This window comes from Salmo salar, chromosome 16 (genome assembly GCF_965601325.2).
Source record: "Salmo salar chromosome 16, fSalSal1, whole genome shotgun sequence".
Classification (NCBI taxonomy): domain Eukaryota; kingdom Metazoa; phylum Chordata; class Actinopteri; order Salmoniformes; family Salmonidae; genus Salmo; species Salmo salar.
In genome coordinates, this window is record NC_138306.1 from 15,499,132 (window position 1) to 15,521,683 (window position 22,552).

A 22,552-nucleotide genomic window follows, 5' to 3' on the forward strand; every position below is an offset into this window, starting at 1 on the left:
ACTCTCAGAGAGACTATTGCAATGCTAAACATTGACTTTTATTGGTAACGCTACAGTATCTCACTAGACTTGTTCTGCCACAGGTAGACAAGCTGAATTTTTGGATCTTTCGGCTCAAAACAACACGAGTGCACACAACAAAGCTTCAGATAGGATCTGCCTAGCAGTGGAGGCTGGTGGGAGTAGATAAAGGAGGGTGGGCTCATTTTAATGGCTGGAATGGAATAAATGGAACGGTATCAAACACATTAAACATATGGAAACCACTTTTTATTTTTTTATTTTACCTTTATTTAACCACTTTTAATTCCGTTCCATTTATTCATTTCCATCCATTATAATGAGACAGTCCTCCTATAGCATCCTCGTAACCATATATCTAGGCTGTGTTTAGTGTTTCCCGTCCTCTCTCATGTGACCCTCCCGACATTGTAACAATGAGTGTGGTGAAAGGAGCAAGTCCTGCTGCTCCCAGCCTTTTCCTTCCTGCTGGCCCACAGAAAGAACACATGCTTCACACTTTCCTCTCTTCTACTATGAACAGAGGGAGAGTTATCCCTCCTCTCCATAACACACACACACACACACACACAAAATCGGGTAATGGGCCATCGGGGATTTTGCCAAAAGGACAGAGTGGTTGTTACAGGGACTTGAGAGATGGGACGGTTCCCAGGACTCAGAGAACAAAACATACTTTTTTTTCCCAGGCTGCTAACTATAAGTGCACTCACTCTCTACAACACCAGTCCTGGTCCTTGACAGCAATGCCATGTATCCCAACCATGAGGCTGAACGAACATAAAACAGAATACTGCTCAGCTCATTGGTCTTCTAGCAGTTGTCTATTGCAGTATATATATAAAGGTCATGTAATATTGGATGAAATACTTGCTAGTTACATAAATAATAATACGCAACCCTTCATTTATGAGACGAAATCACACAGAGCGAGATGTCTAGTACACCGGAGGCAGTATACATCTCCTAACCACTTTCTCCGTCTCTCAGTAACCTCTTAGGATTTGCTCCTGTTTATGGGACCCAATATGTCACTTTTAAAAAACATATGGTCATTGAGCTGTAAACCAAGCAGCTGACGTCTGGGAGCACAGCCAAAGGTAACATTCAGACAATGGAGCTCTCGCTGGTAGAGAATACAGATTAGCCGCATGTCATCTCAGTTAATGGGGGGCAGGATAGAGGGCATTGGGGCTGGAGGAGAGGGGTTGGCATGCTCCTAAGATGGCTGTGTGGGTGGCAGGGTTTGTGTGGTTCCCAGGCTTAGGAGAGACACTAGAGGGCTTGAGACTGAGGTCTAGACTGGATCGTGAAGAGGGTTGAAATTGTTACATTCAATTCACAAATTGCACACCTTCCCTTGTTCTCTCACACACTTTCACTTATTGACTTATGTCATACCTGTACTCTGTTTGATTCTATATAGTCTACGCTACAGTATGGAGCCAGTTTAAACAGATACACAGAGAAGGCTACATCCCTCTCTCACTGTGGTCATTTGCCTAACTGCAACCATTGACGGCAATCCTACAGTAACACAGTCAAATTCTCCACATCTTAACAACAGAAACAGCTTTACCTTTCCGTCTCCAAAACCAATACTTGCGACGTCGGTTCATTTTCAACATCCAAAGTCAATGCCTTATCTTTAGAGAACACTATTCAAAATCATTCAATTTCATCCTCGGAAGGTTCTAGACTAAGGTCATCGCATGACCTTGGTGGTCCCCTGTATCTTTTGGTGAGTGTCACTGTGTCACAGCATGGTGTGTTCTACTCCTGTAACTACCAGGTCCCCTCCTAACGGTCACCTACCCGAGGAGACGCGGCGGCGTAGCGATTGGGACCTGCGGTAGCCGCTGGCCAGGCAGTCCATCCTGTCTCCCTGTCCGGTCTGTAGGGCTGACCACTGGGACAGTTCGGTGGGCGTACAGGCAGTCAGAGAAGGAGAGAATGAGGCATACAGAGCCAGAGAACCAGAGAGGCAGGAAAAGTACATCTGACACTGGGGCTGAGGCCACACTTCCTGCACATGAACGATGGCCTGAAATACACCTTCCTCCCTCGCTTTCCCCCTCCTCCTTCTCTCTCCACCAGCTGAACAATGGATGGGCCTAAGGAGCTCTCTGTGCTGGGGTGAGCTGGAGAGAGAGCTGGGGGGGACAGCAGTAGTAGGCCTATACAGGAAGGATGGGGTGGTTTCTGTTGCCCTTTACGTTTCTTTAGGTCCACTGTGGACAGGACTGGAGAGTCTGGCAGCACGCAGTCAGCCATGTGTGAAACGACACACTAAATTCTGGAAGCACCGGCCGTTGCACGGAAATAAAAAACAGGCATTGTGACTGAGCCAGCTAGCTAGTTACCTCTGGGAAGGCATGGGTTTGGGCTGGTCTCGGATCAGTGGGCTTTTGGAAAGTAAAGTCTGTAGTATCAGAGATTCCCTTACCTCAACATAGTGGCTTTGACGGCTAATTGTATGAGGGGTCTGGAAGCTTTCTGGTTGAAAGAAACAACCCCATTGAGTTGGAAAACACAGTGGCCTTGAATGTTCACGTGGGTGTGAGGACTGAAACAGACAGAGCTCTTTGGGTAGGTGGGGGGAATACTGCAGGAAGTGTGTCATAGGAACCTTTCCCTTCCCTCCAGTCCAGACAAACTCATACACACGTTTCTGTACAAACACACTAAAATTAGCTCTTTCCCTCCACCTCCTCATTGTTATCCCCATAGGCCTGAGAAAGGAATGCCCCGTCTTCCCAGAATGAGGACGGCAGTGTGTGTGTGGGTGTGTGTGTGGTGGTGCACTCCCTTACAGCCGGGAAAATAACTGTACCATAACAAAAGAGTGAGTGGCCTTGACTCTTACTTTTCCCACCCCTAACCGTATTACCCACTAGGCTGGAGAAAAACACTTACAGGCAAACACGTCTGATAATGTGAGACAAAAACCCATTATATCAAATTGACCATTCACATCCTGGATAAAGGAAAACAATGCTGAGGCTGCACTGCCAACTTCACATTATCTGTAGAAAACAAGTCATTGGCCAGATAGGATGAAGTCAGATGAGTGGAAATAATGCAATGACAGAAAATGTATGCACGCACTACTTAAGTTGCTTTGGATAAGAGCGTCTGCTAAATGACTAAAATGTAAAATGTAAAGATAATGTCATGGGAAAATAAGGGAAACCATAGGAACGTTTCCTTTTCCACATCTACTCTTAGAACAAACAAATATATTCAATTGTATTATATAATTTGCTTTATTACAGTGCCACTCACCAGAAATTGGCCATGAAACACCAGTGGTTGCAGACTCCCCAAAACTGCTTTTTATCAAAGGCATTTCATCAGAGACATTTTTGTGAGCTTTCAGTGCCATCTAGTGGAGTTGTTGGGAACTGGAATTGTTAATATTCAAAGGTTGAAGCAAGGCTGTCGCTCCAGGCCTGTGTGTGTGTGTGTGTGTGTGTGTGTGTGTGTGTGTGTGTGTGTGTGTGTGTGTGTGTGTGTGTGTGTGTGTGTGTGTGTGTGTGTGTGTGTGTGTGTAGACTAAAGCCCTCTGAGGAATGTGGACAGAGAAATATTACCCCTTTCCTGTTCTGTGAGACCCGCCCCACACCCACCTCACTGTGAATATTCACAAATAGGAGGGCGTGTCTCGGCATACCAATCAAAGCTCTCCTCGACCACACACACAGTCTGAGACCCACTATAAACTAAGCAACACATACCTGTATCTTCCATAGAAATGCACTGTTACATTCCGAGAGTTAGAATAATCTCAGTGCAGGAGGTACATAAAGCCCTGAAATCCTTAGATCAGAGAAAGCCTGCAGGTCCTAATCTTCATGATCCCTGCTTTATAAATCTGTCAGCTGATTTCATAGCTGAACCACTTACATATCTGTTCAATCTAACCCAATCTAACCCTGAAATTCCAAAGATCTGGAAATCAGCATTTGTCCTACCACTTTTAAAAGGGGGAGATCCAACTCTTTTAAATAATTATAGGCCAATCTCAAAACTGTCACCCCTGGTGAAAATACTTGAAACCTTTGTGAGTGAACAGCTAAAATATTTTTTACCGTTGAAGTCGGAAGTTTACATACACTTAGGTTGAAGTCATTAAAACTCGTTTTTCAACCACTTCACAAATTTCTTGTTAACAAACTATAGTTTTGACAAGTTGGTTAGGACATCTACTTTGTGCATGACACAAGTCATTTTTCCAACAATTGTTTACAGACAGATTATTTCATTTATAATTCACTGTAACACAATTCCAGTGGGTCAGAAGTTTACATACACTAAGTTGACTGTTCCTTTAACTTTAAACAGCTTGGAAAATTCCAGAAAATGATGTCATGGCTTTAGAAGCTTCTGATAGGCTAATTGACATAATTTAAGTCAATTGGAGGTGTACCTGTGGATGTATTTCAAGGCCTACCTTCAAACTCAGTGCTTCTTTGCTTGACATCATGGGAAAATCAAAAGAAATCAGCCAATACCTCCACGTTCATCTGTACAAACAATAAAATAAATAAACAAAGATCGTACTTTTTGGAGAAATGTCCTCTGGTCTGATGAAACAAAAATAGAACTGCTTGGCCATAATGACCATTGTTATGTTTGGAGGAAAAAGGGGGAAGCCTGCAAGCCGAAGAACACCATCCCAACCGTGAAGCATAGGGGTGGCAGCATCATGTTGTGGGGGTGCTTTGCTGCAGGAGGGACTGGTGCACTTCACAAAATAGATGGCATCATGAGATGGAAAATTATGTGGATATATTGAAGTAACATCTCAAGACATCAGTCAGGAAGTTAAAGCTTGGTCGCAAATGGGTCTTCCAGATGGACAATGACCCCAAGCATACTTCCAAAATTGTGGCAAAATGGCTTAAGGACAATAAAGTCAAGGTATTGGAGTGGCCATCACAAAGCCCTAACCTCAACCCTATAGAAAATGTGTGGGTAGAACTGAAAAAGTGTGTGCGAGCAAGGAGTCTTACAAACCTGACTCAGTTACACCAGCTCTGTCAGGAGGAATGGGATAAAATTCACCCAACTTATTGTGGGAAGCTTGTGGAAGGTTACCCGAAACGTTTGACCAAAGTTAAACAATTTAAAGGCAATGCTACCAAATACCAATTGAGTGTATGTAAACTTCTGACCCACTGGGAATGTGATGAAAGAAATAAAAGCTCAAATGAATAATTCTCTCTACTATTATTCTGACATTTCACATTGTTAAAATAAAGTGGTGATCCTAACTGACCTAAAACAGGGAATTTTTACTAGGATTAAATGTCAGGAATTGTGAAAAACTGAGTTTAAATGTATTTGGCTAAGGTGTATGTAAACTTCCGACTTCAACTGTATATGCTAACTGTATTTATCAATGTATCAATCGGGCTCCAGGAAGAAGCATAGCACAATTATAGAAGCCATGAAGGTTTTAAATGATATCACTGAAGCCCTTGTCAAAAAACAGCACTGTGTCTCACTTTTTATTGATCTCTCTAAGGCTTTCGATACAGCTGATCATGCTGTACTGTGGCAGAGATTGTCGAGTGTAGGGCTTTCGGAGCATGCAGTTGCATGGTTTGTTAACTATCTGTCTGATAGAACTCAGTGCACTCAATTTGATGGGCTCATGTCTGTTAAATTGTCTGTCTGTAATGGTGTGCCCCAGGGCACTGTACTTGGTCCCTTCTTATTCACTATTTATATAAATAATTTAGACAAAAATGTGCAAAATGCGCAGCTTCACTTTTATGCTGATGATACTGTTATTTATTGTTGTGCCTCGTCTCTCACAAAAGCTTTCCAGAACTTGCAAACTGCCTTTTATACTGTTCAACATACCTTGTGTCAATTGAAGCTTATCCTCAATACTGACAAAACTAAACTAATACTGACAAAACTAAACTAATGGTGTTTTCTAAATAGCCCCATAACATCAAAGATCCACCACCATATTTTACAGTATAGGTATGAGGTACTTTTCTGCATATTATTAATAAGAGAACACTCCCATAAAACTTTAATTGACTTTGTGGAGGGTAAAAACATTTGACCTTTGGGTGAATATTTTGAACAAACATGCAAGGCCTGACGAAGAAAGCGATGAAGATCAATGTAGTCTGGCTTTGACTCTAAGCTCATGATGTGGGCTATCAGGGGTTTATATACAGTCACATGCTCATACAAAAGCAGGAGTGCAGAGAGATAACACCAAAACAGAAAGCACAGAGATCACAGAGTGTACTTTTTTTTCAATGTATTTATTTAACCTTTATTTAACCAGGAAAAGCCCATTGAGACCCAGAGTCTCTTTTTCAAGGGAGACCTGGCCAAGAAGGCAGCAACAATCAATACATTACCTAATTAAAACATACAACAATACAATACAACAACATGATCCAGCCTAAAAAAGCATTTACACTCCGTAACAGAGTCTCCCATCAATATCTTAAATTCATTCAGTGGTACTAACATATCTAGATGAAACATGGATTGTAGATTATTCCATGTGTCTGGTGCACAAGAAGAGAAGGCAGTCTTGCCTAATACTGTGAATGTCCTGGGGACTTTAAATAGCAACCACCTAGCAGACCGGGTGTGGTAACTGCTAGTGGTGAAGGAGATCAGACTACAAAGTTAGAGGGAGTTTACCAAAAAGGGCTTTGTAAAATGAACACATTCAAATGTATCTTTCTGCGCAAATAAAGTGAGGTCCAACCCACCATTTGGTACAATGTGCAATGGTGGGTGAGTGACTTGGCATTTGTAATAAAGCGCAAGGATGCATGATAAACAGTGTCCAGTCTCTGTAAGACGGAGGAGGCTGCATGCATGTACAACAAGTCACCATAATCAAATTACAGAGAGAAAAGTGGCCTGAACAAGCTTCTTTCTAGCTATAAGCCGGAAGCAAGCCTTATTACGAAAATAAAAACCCAATTTAAATTTAAGCTTTGTCACAAGATTATCCACATGAACTTTAAAGGACAACTTGTCATCCAACCAAATACCTAGGTATCTGTAGGATGACACTTTTTCAGTGGATAAAGCCACCAGTGACAGTATATTAGTATAGACCCCTTTCTGTTTTTGTAAACATTGCCGCTTGAGGTCGATGCACACAATTTGGTTGCAGAACACGAGAGTTCTCATAGACCACCAGCAAAAAAAGCCACCATTTACATTTTGCTTATGAATGTATTTCACATTGCTTATGAATGCATTTCACACTACTTTTGGATTATGAGTGGATTTTAAGGCTCGTAGGAACGTCCTGCTTAATATAATGCTTGTGTCATCATCGCAAATCAACTGCATTATAATTTTTTTAAAAACACTTCAACTTCAACCAGTAAAATGGATCTTTGGCTAGCTTTGCTCCCAGTCTCTTTCAATGAGCTGTATCCAAAAGAGGTATTTTGCAAAGATCACAACCAAATATAATCTTAGCGACTGTTCAAGCAATAATCAAAGCAATAATGCAAGCGTATTGTATGGGACACGTTTAAATGTGCCGTTAGAGGCCATGAAATTCAGTACTCATCTCTAAAACAAAAGCAATTTAGGTCAAAAGAGTCCATATTAACAAAGGAAATGGAAGGACTAACAGTACAGATAGATAGCAATAAAAACTGTACCATAGAGGCTCAGAATAAGTTAGAGGAAAAACAAAAAGAAATGGAGGAACTTAGTCAAGAAAGATCAAGTGTAATATATTATTTCAAAAATTCAACATCGAAACCAAAAATGATTTATGAAAGTCACCCATGATTCACCAAACAATATTTTGAAAGAGGAAGTAAAGTACTTTAAACATATGTTTTTGTTTCAGTCTCCTCCACTTACCGAAGTTAATTGTATGGATTTTTTTTCTATCAATAATGTAAAATAAACAGCAGTACAGAAAGACTCATGCGAAGGCCAAATTACAGAGGAGGAACTTCTTGATGCAATTAAAGCCTTTATGTCCGGGAAAATTTCCAGGGCTGGATGACATACCAGTAGAGGTATACCAAACCTTTTTTATATATATACTCAGAGGACCATTATTAGCATGTTTAACCACTCCTATATAAATAGTAGATTATCAGACACGCAACAAGAAGGTCTGATTTCATCATTACAGAAACAGGATCCAAGTGATGAATATAAAGATCCATTTCATATGAAAAATCTGGGAAACCAGGCCTGGTATTCATAGCTAACTTTGAAAAGGCCTACTCCCTCTGCCATTTGTCTTTGTCGGTCACTGTAAATGTTACTTGTTTTCCTGAGAAGAATCTCTCCTACTATTTCCTGAGTACTTTATATTTTTCACTTTGGGTTTGCCCTGTGCCCTTTTGTTTATGAAGTTATATTTTTAGCAAAACACCGTTTGGATTTGTCCCACTTTGATCTATGGTGCTTAAATAAATTCAGTAGTTCTAAACCTGTGACTGCCTCCTGCCTACTCCTCTCTACATCAGTGACAATTTAGATCCCCCCACAGCCTCATAGAGGATCTAGATACTTTTTCTAACCTCTCTGGATTAAAACCAAATTATGACAAGTGTACTATATTATGTATTGGATCAGATTTAAAAAAAAAAACTTTTACATTACTGTGTAGTTTACCAATAAAATGGTCTGACGAGGATGTGGACATACTCAGTATACGTATCTCTAAAGAAAAAAATGATCTTGCTCCAATACATTTTTATAGAAAGTTAGCAAAAATAGATAAGATCTTGCTACCATGGAAAGGAAAATACCTGTCTATTTGTGGAAAAATCACCCTGATTAACTCTTTAGTCATATCCCAGTTTATGGTCTTGCCTAAAGCTAGCGACCTGTTTTTTTTTCAATTATATGAGCAAAAAAATATCACATTTTATTTGGAATGGCAAGCCAGACAAAATTAAAAGGCCTATTTCTATAATAAATATCAATTCAGGGGTCCAGAAATGATTAAATATTAAAGAATTAAAGCTGGTTGAGAGAATGCCAAGAGTGTGCAAAGCTGTCATCAAGGCAAAGGGTTGCTACTTTGAAGAATCTCAAAAATAAACTATATTTTGATTTGTTTAACAGTTTTTTGGTTACTACATGATTCCATACGTGTTATTTCATAATGTTGATGTCTTCAGTATTATTCTACAATATAGAAAATAGTAAAAAATAAAGAAAACACACTTGAATGGGTAGGTGTGTCCAAACTTTTGACTGGTACTGTATATATTTACAAAAAATATTTTTGGGGGGATTTGAAATGATGCAGACAATTACATTGATTGAAGCTACAATCTATCTGCAATATTAAAGCTGATCTAACCCCTAAAAATAATAAAAAAGAAAAAATATAAAAACACAATTTAATACAACATTGAAAGGATATGATAATATCTTGTTATGTAATAACTATATAAATCATGGCGATGGGGGTCTTTCTGCACCCAAAACCGAGTGAGTCGTGACGTTGTGAGTCGTGTACTGAAGAGGGACTTATTATGTAGCCTGTTCAGTAGGGCCTCTGTGGGAAACTTAAAGACTGGTTCCTCATTCTGACACAACACCATTCATACATTAGTCCATTATGAGAGAGATGCAGCTGCAGGAATGCTGTCACTGTAATTCATGGCTTACAATTCATGAGGTGGTAATAACCCATGTTTATTACATGCAAATTGAACAGACTAATAAAGCTCTCATAGTTCTAATGAACTGCGTGAGTTGCGCAACACAAGGGGTTGAGAGTGAATTAAAGCCAGTTAGTCAGTGAGAGAGACAGAGGACTCAGCTCAGTACAACAACCACCACAATAACAACACAACACAAAGCCACTGATTCATCCAGCCCCGCTATGCTATCCCAGGGTGCCCTGCTCCTTCCCAGGGCAGAGAGAACATAAACAGATCCTTTGTTATGGTCTCAGAGGAAGGCTCATACTAACACCAGGCCACCAGGCGAAACTTTCAGACCCAGCCTACTTGGTGTGGTTGAAGAGGTTTTCCCTCAGAAACAAATACCTCAAATGCCAACACACAAGAGTTGACCTTACATGTGAGTTAAACTGACATATTATAGTGTGAAGGCTGGAGATATCTTGACGGAGATACAAACAAAAGCAGACTTTGGACCGTGTGGGGTGGAGTGTAGAGTGTGTTTACAGAGATCATGTTAAGGGAATGCACCTATCACAGTGGTTAAAGGTGATTTCAACCACAGCATCATATGGTGCAGACTAGGGTTGGTCGGTATACCCTATATACCGTATCCGGGGGTATTTCGAAGTACCCTCGGTATGATTTTCCAATACCGTCAACACCGTTTTTAAAAAAATTCATTGAAATATTTGTACTGTTTAAATAAATACCCGCAGTCAACTTTTGCACTGGGTAATAGATAAAGCAGATCGGATTCATCATTTCGCCTGTTAGATTATTTTTCATTGTGAAGCTTACCGGTACTAGTTTCCCAGTTACGTTTGCTAAATAAATTCTCTCCAGCTGGGCAGCTGTCATTAGGCCCACCACACTTGAAGTAGCTTGAATGAATACGTTCACTGCAGTAAACGCGTGTCTCGGTCTTGGCCACTTATCTCCGCCTTGGCAAAAACTGTGTACTCGTCGAACCACACCACAATTCTGAGGGTACAGTATACTGCCCGTTTTCAAGTCAATTGGCTCATTTTCATGCCTCTGACATGCGCTAATGATAAATAATGGTGTAACTGTCTATAGTTTTCTCTGCATTTAGTGTTAAGTATTGTGATTGGCTCACATTTGAATGGTACGGTGTACCCCCACTATTTATTTGTCCGGGACACTGGACCGGACCATACCGGCTTACTTTCACCCCTGGAATCAGCTGTGTTAGTTATGGAACACATCAAACAAGTGGACTGTCTGGGGGTCCTCGAGGAGAGGTTTGGGAAACACTGCTCTATACAATCTGAAGATAACATTTAATGACGTTCCAGAACCTTCTTCTACAAGGAGGACAAAAGAAATCAAATGCAGCAAAAATAATCCTTCCATTCTGCCCTAGTGAGTCGTGGTCTCCTGTAGAGTTAACGAGCACCCAGCAAATTCACGACTGAAAATGGAAACAGTGGGCCTTAGTTACAGTTACAGAAGCTCCACTGCTCCTTCTCCTAACAAACATCTTCTCTTGCTCAGTATGAGAAACTCAACCTATGCATCTGCAGCCAGATATTCAGGCAATAATCAAAATGCTCAATCGCTGAGCAACAATGTATCATGTCAAGTGGAAGGAATTTCTATTTAAGGAAGTGTAATTATGAAGTATAGTCAATTCAAATGCTCTCCCCACCCTTAGACAAACAACTGTGGTTCAGCTCAAGTTCAGGTTTGATTCTAGAAAAGTTGCATGACAGATTTTACAAGGATAGCGTAATAAGTCAGTCATATCAGTAATAAGGTTACAATACATGTCCAAAGGTAGGTGGACACCTGCTCGTCGAACATCTCATTCCAAAGTCATGGGAATTAATATGAAGTTGGTCCCTCCTTTGCTGCTATAACAGCCTCCACTCTTCTGGGAAAGCTTTCCACTAGATGTTGGAACATTGCTGCGAGGACTTGCATTCAATTCAGCCATAAGAGCATTAGTGAGGTCGGCCATTGATGTTGGGCCTGGCTCGCAGTCGGCTTTTCAATTCATCCCAAATGTGTACGATGGGGTTGAGGTCAGGGCTCTGTGCAGGCCAGTCAAGTTCTTCCACACCGATCTCGACAATCCATTTCTGTATGGACCTCGCTTTGTGCACGGGGGCATTGTCATGCTGAAACAGGAAAGGGCTTCCCCAAACTGTGGCCACAAAGTTGGAAGCACAGAATTGTCAATGTATGCTGTAGCGTTAAGATTTCCCTTCACTGGAACTAAGGAGCCCAAACCATGAAAAACAGCCCCAGACCATTATTCCTCCACCAAACTTTACAGTTGGCACTATGCACTTCGGGCAGGTAGTGTCCTGGCATCCACCAAACCCAGATTCATCCGTCGGACTGCCAGATGGTGAAGCGTGATTCATCCCTCCAGAGAACACGTTTCCACTGCTCCAGTCCAATGGCGGCTAGCTTTACACCACTCCAGCCAACGCTTGGCATTGTGCATGGTGATCTTAGGCTTGTGTGTGGCTGCTCGTTCATGGAAACCCATTTCATGAAGCTCCCAACGAACAGTTATTGTGCTGACGTTTCTTCCTGAGGCAGTTTGGAACTCGGTAGTGGGTGTTGCAACCCAGGACAAATACGTTTTATGCGCTTCAACACTCGGCGGTCCCGTTCTGTCAGCTTGTGTGGCCTACCACTTCGCAGCTGAGCTGTAGTTGCTCCTAGACGTTTCCACTCCACAATAACAGCACTTACAGTTGACTGGGGCAGCTCTAGCAGGGTAGACATTTGATTAACAAAAGTAATATATATATATATATATATATATATATATATATATATATATATATATATATATATATATATATATATATATATATATATATATATATATATATATACTGCTCAACAAAATAAAGGGAACACTTAAACAACACAATGTAACTCCAAGTCAATCACACTTCTGTGAAATCAAACTGTCCACACTGATTGACAATACATTTCACATGCTGTTGTGCAAATGGAATAGACAACAGGTGGAAATTATAGGCAATTAGCAAGACACCCCCCAATAAAGGAGTGGTTCTGCAGGTGGTAACCACAGACCACTTCTCAGTTCCTATGCTTCCTGGCTGATGTTTTGGTCTCTTTTGAATGCTGCCGGTGCTTTCACTCTTGTGGTAGCATGAGACGGAGTCTACAACCCACACAAGTGGCTCAGGTAGTGCAGCTCATCCAGGATGGCACATCAATGCGAGCTGTGGCAAGAAGGTTTGCTGTGTCTGTCAGCGTAGTGTCCAGAGCATGGAGGCGCTACCAGGAGACAGGCCAGTACATCAGGAGACGTGGAGGAGGCCGTAGGAGGGCAACAACCCAGCAGCAGGACCGCTACCTCCGCCTTTGTGCAAGGAGGAGCACTGCCAGAGCCCTGGAAAATGACCTCCAGCAGGCCACAAATGTGCATGTGTCTGCTCAAACGGTCAGAAACAGACTCCATGAGGGTGGTATGAGGGCCCGACATCCACAGGTGGGGGTTGTGCTTACAGCCCAACACCGTGCAGGACATTTGGCATTTGCCCGAGAACACCAAGATTGGCAAATTCGCCACTGGCGCCCTGTGCTCTTCACAGATGAAAGCAGGTTCACACTGAGCACATGTGACAGACGTGACAGTCTGGAGACGCCGTGGAGAACGTTCTTCTGCCTGCAACATCCTCCAGCATGACCGGTTTGGCGGCGGGTCAGTCATGGTGTGGGGTGGCATTTCTTTGGGGGGCCGCACAGCCCTCCATGTGCTCGCCAGAGGTAGCCTGACTGCCATTAGGTACCAAGATGAGATCCTCAGACCCCTTGTGAGACCATATGCTGGTGCGGTTGGCCCTGGGTTCCTCCTAATGCAAGACAATGCTAGACCTCATGTGGCTGGAGTGTGTCAGCAGTTCCTGCAAGAGGAAGGCATTGATGCTATGGACTGGCCCGCCCGTTCCCCAGACCTGAATCCAATTGAGCACATCTGGGACATCATGTCTCGCTCCATCCACCAACGCCACGTTGCACCACAGACTGTCCAAGAGTTGGCAGATGCTTTAGTCCAGGTCTGGGAGGAGATCCCTCAGGAGACCATCCGCCACCTCATCAGGAGCATGCCCAGGGGTTGTAGGGAGGTCATACAGGCACGTGGAGGCCACACACACTACTGAGCCTCATTTTGACTTGTTTTAAGGACATTACATCAAAGTTGGATCAGCCTGTAGTGTGGTTTTCCACTTTCATTTTGAGTGTGACTCCAAATCCAGACCTCCATCGGTTGATAAATTGGATTTCCATTGATTATTTTTGTGTGATTTTGTTGTCAGCACATTCAACTATGTAAAGAAAAAAGTAGTTAATAAGATTATTTCATTCATTCAGATCTAGGATGTGTTATTTTAGTGTTCCCTTTATTTTTTTTAGCAGTGTATATATAGTGTATTTGTACTGTACTGGGTTAACATGATGAGATAAGTCTAATGTTTGGGCAGTCGTTCCATTTGAGAATACAGGGGGAAATCACTGATGTACAGATATCTAAATAGGTAAGGTGATATACAGTAGGTGTAATATACAGTAATATACAGTACCGATATAGATGCCAGGTAAAATGAAAACAAAATGAAGACTCTCCCAGATGTATAGTCAATGTTTCATCCTGTTGGTCTGCATATGGTCCAAGATAGTCACATGAGTATACCTATAGAGCAGCAGGTGACTGTGGTCCAGAGGAGAAGCCCCTTGAGGTGACTCATGAACCCTACAGTATTACCTCACCTCTTATAGCATCTGCTGGCTCACCCCACTTGGTTTAATTAAGTGACATCTGATTTGGCTATTTCTGTTTGTACAGACACAGTCTTAAACGGTCACCTCACCACTCTATCCTGGAGGTGACATTGCCCAAAGGCAAAGTTTTCCTTAATCAGCAGGTTGGAAGGCTACAGTTGCCTCTGCTTTTAATAAAATATTTGCTGTGCTCCATGTCGTTTGCAAAACCACCGTTAATCTCCCCAGGCTGGAAGAGATAAGACTGGGCCATGTCAGTGTTCCACCTCTCTCTCTCTCTGTGGCATGCCCAGGCACAACACTGTATTGTGTGTTTACAACATGGTTCCTCACAGTCAGTCACTGGGGGATTCCTTTCTATTCCCTCAGTTCAAGGCAAAGCCCAGAACCCCTCAGTCACAGCTGTAAGACCCCAGCTCCACCTGCCCTGACCAGGACTCCCAGTAACAGAAAGAAGGAACATTAGTCAACGGTTGAAAAGGAGGAATAGGGGGGAGATCGAGGGAGAAAGAAGTGGAGGAGGGGACAGGGTATTAGATAGGCAACCAACTTTTGTATATGTGCTATGAATTGACATATCAAGTGAAAAGTTGGCATGTTGTTCTTTACTGAAGTAGAAAAATATTCTGTCCCTTGAGGCATTGAGGTAATTACACAACAGGTTAGGGCTTGTCTGCAACCTCCCACTTCCTACCTGACTGTTCGGCAGTCTAGTACAATGCAATCTTCACTATGTGCAATGCAATCTTCACTATGTAAACTACAGGTGTGTTGGCCATTACATACTTTCACAATGGCTCAATAGATCATGTTCACCCAATGACAAAAAAAGGTATGTGAAGCAGTAAGGGACAGATCAAAATGTACTGGGGGGGGGGGGGGGGGGGGGGGGGGGGGGGGGGGGGGGGGGGGGGGGGGCTGGTCCAACTCAAGGTGTCATAACAAAAAAATGCGACCCCCCCCAAAGTAAAAAATATTTTCACATGTCCCTCCCCTTCTACAGTAAAATAAATGTAACACCCTCTCCCCTCATAGAATTAACTCCAAATAATGTTTACGACCACAAATAACTGTAGCGACCCTGTGTTTAGAAACATGGATATTGACTTTGCCACTTCAGCATGCTTTTGTGGCACAGTCGATGCCACGCAGGGCTACGGGCCAGAATGTTGAGGGTTCGCCGACCACCACAGACGAGCTCCCTCTCCATGCCTGTTTCATTACACTACGATCAGAGCTGGCTGCAGACAGTGATCAGCTAGGAGGAATTCAGATTTTCAACATGTTGATGCCATATTTATAATTATATAAAATATATGCAATGAATTTTCCACCAACAGGTTTCTGTGCCAATGTACCACACAACCAATACACAGAGCATACCAACGTCGGGGCACTTCAATATCATGGTTTGTGTTTTCAACTCCAAAATCAATAGGGGAAAAAGGATACCTAGTTAGATGTACAACTGAATGCATTCAACTGAAATGTGTCTTCTGCATTTAACCCGACCCCTCTGAATCAGAGAGGTGCGAGGGGCTGCCTTAATCAACGTCCACATCATCCGCGCCCAGGGAACAGTGGTTTATAAAGGAAGAGAAACTTAGACTCCAGAGAGATAGAGATACGCAGGTGGCATGACACACTGACTTTCATTACTTTATGTCAGATGGCTACTGCGTCTACTATACAGATATAGACGTACAGAAGATGTCATACATGTTCTATCCAAATATTTTGTAGAAAGATAAGCATTATATTGTTAGATTATAGGAGTAACTCTGGTAGGCCTGAAACAGTCTTCCTCACAAGTTCAACTGTCGGAGTCAGTTGGCGCGCCGTTGCACACTGCCTTCATATCATAGGCCAGCAGCAGCTAAAGCTTAATAATCGTCACACCACATCAAACCTTCACAAACGTTTCTAAACTTTATTAGGGTAATATCAAAAGTAAGTCAAGCCATTGTTTTTAGGGAAAACTAGCAGGGAAAAACGCACTACCCTCTCATATGCCCCTCAAAACCCCAAAAACCCTCCCCACCGAAAAAAAAAAAGAATGACAACCCTCCCCTATTTTGGACCCCCCCCCCCCCCCCCCCCCCAGTAAATGTCGATCTGTCCCTAAATACAACTAAGGAGATATGATTGTTACAGTAGTCGACTGTGAAGCAAGGCAACACTATCTATTTTAGTTGCTATGTGAACATGCACAACAGTAAAACGGATCACCATGGAATAGCCATTATAGGAGACCTCACCACAGTATCAGGACAATACTATAGTGTTATATACACATTATTACATGTTACACGAAATATTACAATCCACACTGTCTGCACCCAAACCTAAGGACCAGAGTTTTTGGCCCCTTGCGTGACACAGCTTTTACACCACCTAGGCACTGCCACCGGTTCGGTAGTCACTCACCTGTAATCCCTGGGCTCCATTTCTTGGGCTCCATGTCCGACTTGTCTAAAGTTCGGGACTTCCTCCGGAATGCGACCCGTCTGAACTCGTCCATGCCCTTATCCTCCGATGACCTTTCCAACATCGAAAAGATTCACAGCGCGAGCAGCTCTATCGGTATCATTAATCACGCATTCAAATGTGAAACTGACCGTCAACAAATTACAGAAAAATTCCATTCCATGTCAAAGAACTCATAAATCCAATTTATCATTCACAGCTAAATGAAACAAAAAAACGTCTTGAAAAATCACGTGGCAAGTTTATTTTCCCGTATATGTGCCACAATAAATGCTACTGTTAAACCAGGTCCAACGTTATTGAGCTATGAGTGCGCTCTGCTCTGCCTTTCTGGGTCAACATCATTATCTGGTCCGCTTATCTCTGTACAATCACCTTGGAGTTGGAGCAGATTGTTTCAAACCCCGCCCTGTTTCACTGTTGCTCTCATTGGAGGAACCATCTCTCCCCCTTTAGAAAGGGAACCAGAATCATTTCACTTAAAAGGGATCAATATTGCAATATGAAAATACTGTAGCTTTGGGCGGGTATTTAAAAAATAAAGCACAGAACCTGGAAGGTGTTTTGCATACAATCTCTCGTGCCTTTCTTTTTTCTAATGTGACTTTCTGTCCCTGGACATTAGGTTGGACAATGTTTTCATATGACCTCAATATTCTAAAAGTGTTACTGACTTAAAATGCATTTAAAATGCATAACTTAAAATGCATTTAATAAATAAAGATCTTTAGGGTTACGATATATTTTGCAGTGTTATACATTTTCATAAACAATGTGGGATGGCAGTATCAAATGTATGTGAAGACGGGCAGGGTTGTGTTACTGATTGTAGCCTAATAAACAGCCATGATGATAGGGTGATATTTTCAAAGACATGCAAACTGTTATGAGAAGGATGACATAAGGTTATCATTATCATAATTGAGAAAAAAAGACTCGGCGAAGCACAAACGTCCTATATCAGTCCAAGACAGTTGTTTTATTTTCTATTGAAACAGATGTTACACTGTTTTAAGCGCAGTAAGAAATATTAACAAGACAACCCAAAACAGTATATTGCTGTCTTTCTGTCCCTTTATCTTTATCGGTTTGGGTTTCTAAACCTCAGTTAAGATTCCAGGGCACTGCATCAGGGGAGTAGGAGCAACTGACAATTGGGGGGGACACATTTTGCTATAGGGGCATGCCCTCTAAAAAAAAAACAAGGTTTTAAATGTTCACTTCAAGTAACTTTTGAGAAATCTTAACTTAGAAATGGGCAAATTTACAAGGCCAAGGGGGGTCTTGCAGACGGCACTTCGTACAGTCCAACCAGTCATAGGGCCATGGCCATTCATACTATACTGAATACCAGTGTGATTGTTAAATTAAACAACCATTTTGTACTCTTTCTTGGCTACTGTATGATTAATTTCCTAGTATTTTTCTCACTTCCCCTATGTCAGGTTGTTACTACTGCTGCTCTACATACTGTATGGTTTGAAACTTAATGTAATATGTTCAACTTATAATACAGTTATTATACTGTAATAATAACCAGCATAATACAAAAAAAAGGTAGGCGTGAAAGGTCAAACTTAAATAAATCAATCTCCACTCTACACAATTATCAACAATAAAACATCACAGCTGCCTCTCACCTGCATAAAGATAACACATGCAATACACCCTCTAGACTTAAGATGCTATCATTTCATCAATCATATAAGATAATTGAGATTCATTCACACTATGACAGATCATCAATCTAGGAGCTCTACTGGCTTGGAGAGGTACTTCAAACTATCTTACCTGTTGGTTTGTTGCTTCTCGTTCTCTTTCCCTCTCTGCCTGTCTGTCTGTGCATGGCTGTCACTCCCCTGCCATGATCATAATAGCACCATACAACGTCTTAACATATGGAACAGTCCTTTATGACCCATAATCACTGTGATGAAGTTAAAGACAACTAAGCTGGAACAACTCAAATTTGCCAGCTAGTTTTCCAGGGGTGGTGTGCGTGCAGTTGCCAAGAACTTTACTTACAGTCCTTTGCTCTCCTTTGAACAAAACTCCCAAGTCCTCTTTTTTCTCTCATCTTGATTGCTGGCACATTGCTACCTTGCTGACCCTATCATGAAGACTAAGACAGTGATTGTGCAAGTAATTCTGTAGCTAGCAAGTATTCTTGGCTTCACGTTCCAAGCAGCGGATGCCTTTTAAAAATAAAAGTTCCTCAACTTTGTTTGGGGGGGGGGGGCATGTTACCGGCTTCTAACACTGCCCTCTGTATCACAGTCTTCCACTGATAAAGTTAACCTGTAAGAGAACCAAGGCAGTAGCGTAAATGTTTCTCCATAGATTGACACCAGTCGTACACTAGACTAGCTTTGGACCTTACTCTTGTGTTCCTGACTTGTTGCACCCTCGACAACTACTATGATTATTATTATTTGACCATGCTGGTCATTTATGAACATTTGAACATCTTGGCCATGTGCTGTTATAAGAAGGGCTATATAAATAAATTTGGTTTGATTTGACCTCACACATTTTTTTCATACTCTACTGTTCCACCGAGGGGTTTTAGAATAAAAAGAAGTGATTCCACAAACATAGACAGAAATCAAATCAATGTAAACATGTATACAGTACAGAAGTAGCATACCCATTCTCCACTGCAATTGAACATGCTTTCACCTGTACTTATTGTGTGGATTCTAAGGGTGAATGTCCTTTATGGCTACTATACACATCTTACCAGAATACCAGAATCCACCCATATGTTGTGATTCAATTAATGTAGAACTGTAAGAAAAATCTGTCTCAATGCCTCTGGCTCACATCCATAAGACACTAGATGTTCAGATTGCCCCTCAATAAACCTGATTAGTCAAACATAAGACATAATCATTATTTGATTTAAAAGAGAGAGAGAGAGAATGTGAATCAGGTAAATGAATCAGACAGTTTGGTTCTAGGCTCACCTTGAATTAATGTTTCAACAAAGAAAAACAATGTCTGTTTCACCAGATCACCAAACCTCAATGCAAATGTATCTGAAGGTGTTGGGATGACTCACAAAACACACCCAATATCCTGGAAGCCTTTGGGATTTATCCCTGTTTTCATTTAGCTGGTTAGTGTGACGTTATTACATCCGGCAGAGTAGAGATATTTATGGCTCTGTTAACTGGAAGAGAAATGCCTGGACAGAGATCTCACCACAGTCATTGGATCTGACAGAGCATCCAACCAAATATAAACGAAGTCATGTACAGTGTTATTGCTTCAATGGATAGTCCTAATTGTGCTTGTAAAGAAGGATGTTTGGAGGAGAGAGTAGCTTACCTTTTGTTTGAACCTATTTAGTCCATACCCCGTTAAAATGCCCCAGCATGAGATTTAATTACTGTCATTTCTTTTGGGTTAGACAGAGTGAAAACAAGCGATCCCTTATAAATAAACAACATGAAGCTTAAGACGAGCTAATTCGAATGTCCTTCGACAGAAACATGGGGAAATGTGTTATCTGAACTGTCTAAAAACAAAACCGAGGGTTGTCATGTCACACATGTCATGGTCAAGTCAAGTGAACCTGTGCAATTCAAAAGGACCACATCCAGGCCTACAGACCTAGACCTCACTTCCTCATCTCCTACCTTAGTCTCGGAGTCTCTATGTCAAGTACGATCTCAACTACATGACAAACATAACCAATCACCTCAGCAGTAACAGCAGTAAAAAAATAATAATAAATAAAGTAAAAAATATAATCTTTATGCCTTGCAGGAAAGTTGTATAAAAACAAGCATCTCAAGTGTAGTTACGTTAGATTGGTCGTTGAAATCAAGAACGCCCATCTCATCAAACATTATCCTTGTAATGCAATATCACTTCCATTCAATTTTTAACACGACCATGTAGAAAAGACAGAACCACTTACACATGTAGAGATTATGCTTACAAACAAATGCGTTTACGTCTAATATTCTGTCTAGTCTGTTAGGCAAGTTTGTAACTTGAAAATAAGGGAGAGCCGCACACTCTAGGAGCTCAGATGCAAAAATGTAATATCCAACGTTTCAACAGCCAAGCTGTGTTGAAACGTTGGATATTACATTTTTGCATCTGAGCTCCTAGAGTGTGCGGCTCTCCCTTATTTTCAAGTTTTCTACTCCGCTAGCCAGCACCTCGCCTTAATAGGTGTGCGTTTCTTTTTCTTCTAGGCAAGTTTGTAAGCCTTTCACGTCACCAAAAGGAAACGTTGTTATTGACGGAACATGTTTGGCTACACTTGTAGGATATAGACCATCCAAAACCTTGTTATATTCAATTGGGAAAGAGGTTTTTGTTCTATCGATTTTTTTCTTTTTTTAAAGATTGCAATAAGGACATAACAGCCATAGTTTAATGAATGTGAGCTAAATCAATCCTCATTATTTAAGTCCAAGTACCACAGCAATAATACACATCTTGAATTCCAGTTTCAAAGAATGACCAACAAACAATCAGACGATATCACATGAAAATTCAAATGAATAAATGGATGAACAGACACAAATCAATAAATAATCAGTTAAATAGATAAGTCAGCTAAATAGATAATAAATAATCATACAGATACAGGACATTGTTTAAGTCAATTTGTCACTCTGGTGTTTGCACTGCTGTCCGGTCCTCCAGTCTCTCTCTTGTGGACTGGATGTGATGTTATTCCAGCCCAACCAATGAGGAGTAGTGCATCCCGAACTTGCTCTGTAACCTCACCAACCGGGAGAAAGTGTAGTCTGTGGAGGAGGGGCTTGCTGAGGGGACACAAAGACTAGGCACCAGGATGGGGTGCCAAGTTGAGGGAGATGGGAGACAGGTGTCCTTAGTTCTGTGTGCGTCCGTGAGGGCCGGGTCCATGGGTGTGGGTGCTCGAATCCTAGGGGCCTTGGGGGTGAGGCTGCTGGGCCATTGAGGGGAACCTGCTGGAGAAGGTTGGTGTCTGGTCCTCCTGGAGGGCCGTCACAATGTTAGGACTCGGACTGCAAGGAAGACGGGAGGGAGAAGAGAAAAGAGCAAGAGAGGAGTGGAGAACAGGGAAAAAAGTAAAAAGGACATGTATGGTGCTATAAAGTGCTCAGAAATTAACAAACAAACAAATGGGAGGGACAAAACTGTTCCCAAAAACAACAGAGATGGAAATTGTTCAAATTTCAGGAGAGGGGAAGCACATTAAAATATTTGGGGAGGAGAGTTGACTTGCTCAAACAACACTATGACCAAGAGAAGGAATAGTAGACAGGACATCAGTTACTTATATGCCTGTAGGGATGATTCAGAGGCAATGAGGTCTACTGTATGGGTGGGTTGTAGGGGGCTGGTTTCGGATTGTAGTGAGATGAACTGAGTTAGTTCTGTAGGAAATTGATCTAAGTAGAAGTAGATGATCTGCGTTAAGTAGACGAAGCAGAGTATTACTGGTGCTAACACTAATTATAGCCCTTATCCTAAGTAATACAGTTTCTGTGTAGCCGTGTCATAAACACCAACGCCTCACCCTTTTACTCTATGTGCTGTGAGTCAGAGTAAAAATACACAAGTCTTTACGCCTT

The 22,552-nt window shown here is 41.7% G+C and overlaps 2 protein-coding genes across 5 annotated transcripts in view; both read right to left on the reverse strand.

The window, feature by feature from the left end:
- fgd4a (FYVE, RhoGEF and PH domain containing 4a) overlaps positions 1 to 17,300 on the reverse strand; it is a 110,139-nt gene extending 92,839 nt beyond the window's left edge. The window contains exon 1 of one of the 3 annotated variants that reach the window (XM_014147948.3): positions 16,911 to 17,300. In XM_014147948.3, coding sequence (XP_014003423.3) covers positions 16,911 to 17,034 — 124 coding nt within the window. In that variant the 5' untranslated portion in view covers positions 17,035 to 17,300. Of the gene's footprint in view, positions 1 to 1,600; positions 1,769 to 1,836; positions 2,068 to 16,910 lie in introns of those variants that run through there. The other 2 variants (XM_014147947.3, XM_014147951.3) reach the window with 2 other exon arrangements.
- A 4,046-nt stretch (positions 17,301 to 21,346) lies between these two features.
- bicd1a (BICD cargo adaptor 1a) overlaps positions 21,347 to 22,552 on the reverse strand; it is a 115,420-nt gene continuing 114,214 nt past the window's right edge. Inside the window, exon 9 of one of the 2 annotated variants that reach the window (XM_014147939.3) lies at positions 21,347 to 21,982. In XM_014147939.3, coding sequence (XP_014003414.1) covers positions 21,880 to 21,982 — 103 coding nt within the window. In that variant the 3' untranslated portion in view covers positions 21,347 to 21,879. The remainder of the gene's footprint in view (positions 21,983 to 22,552) is intronic. The other variant, XM_014147940.3, reaches the window with a different exon arrangement.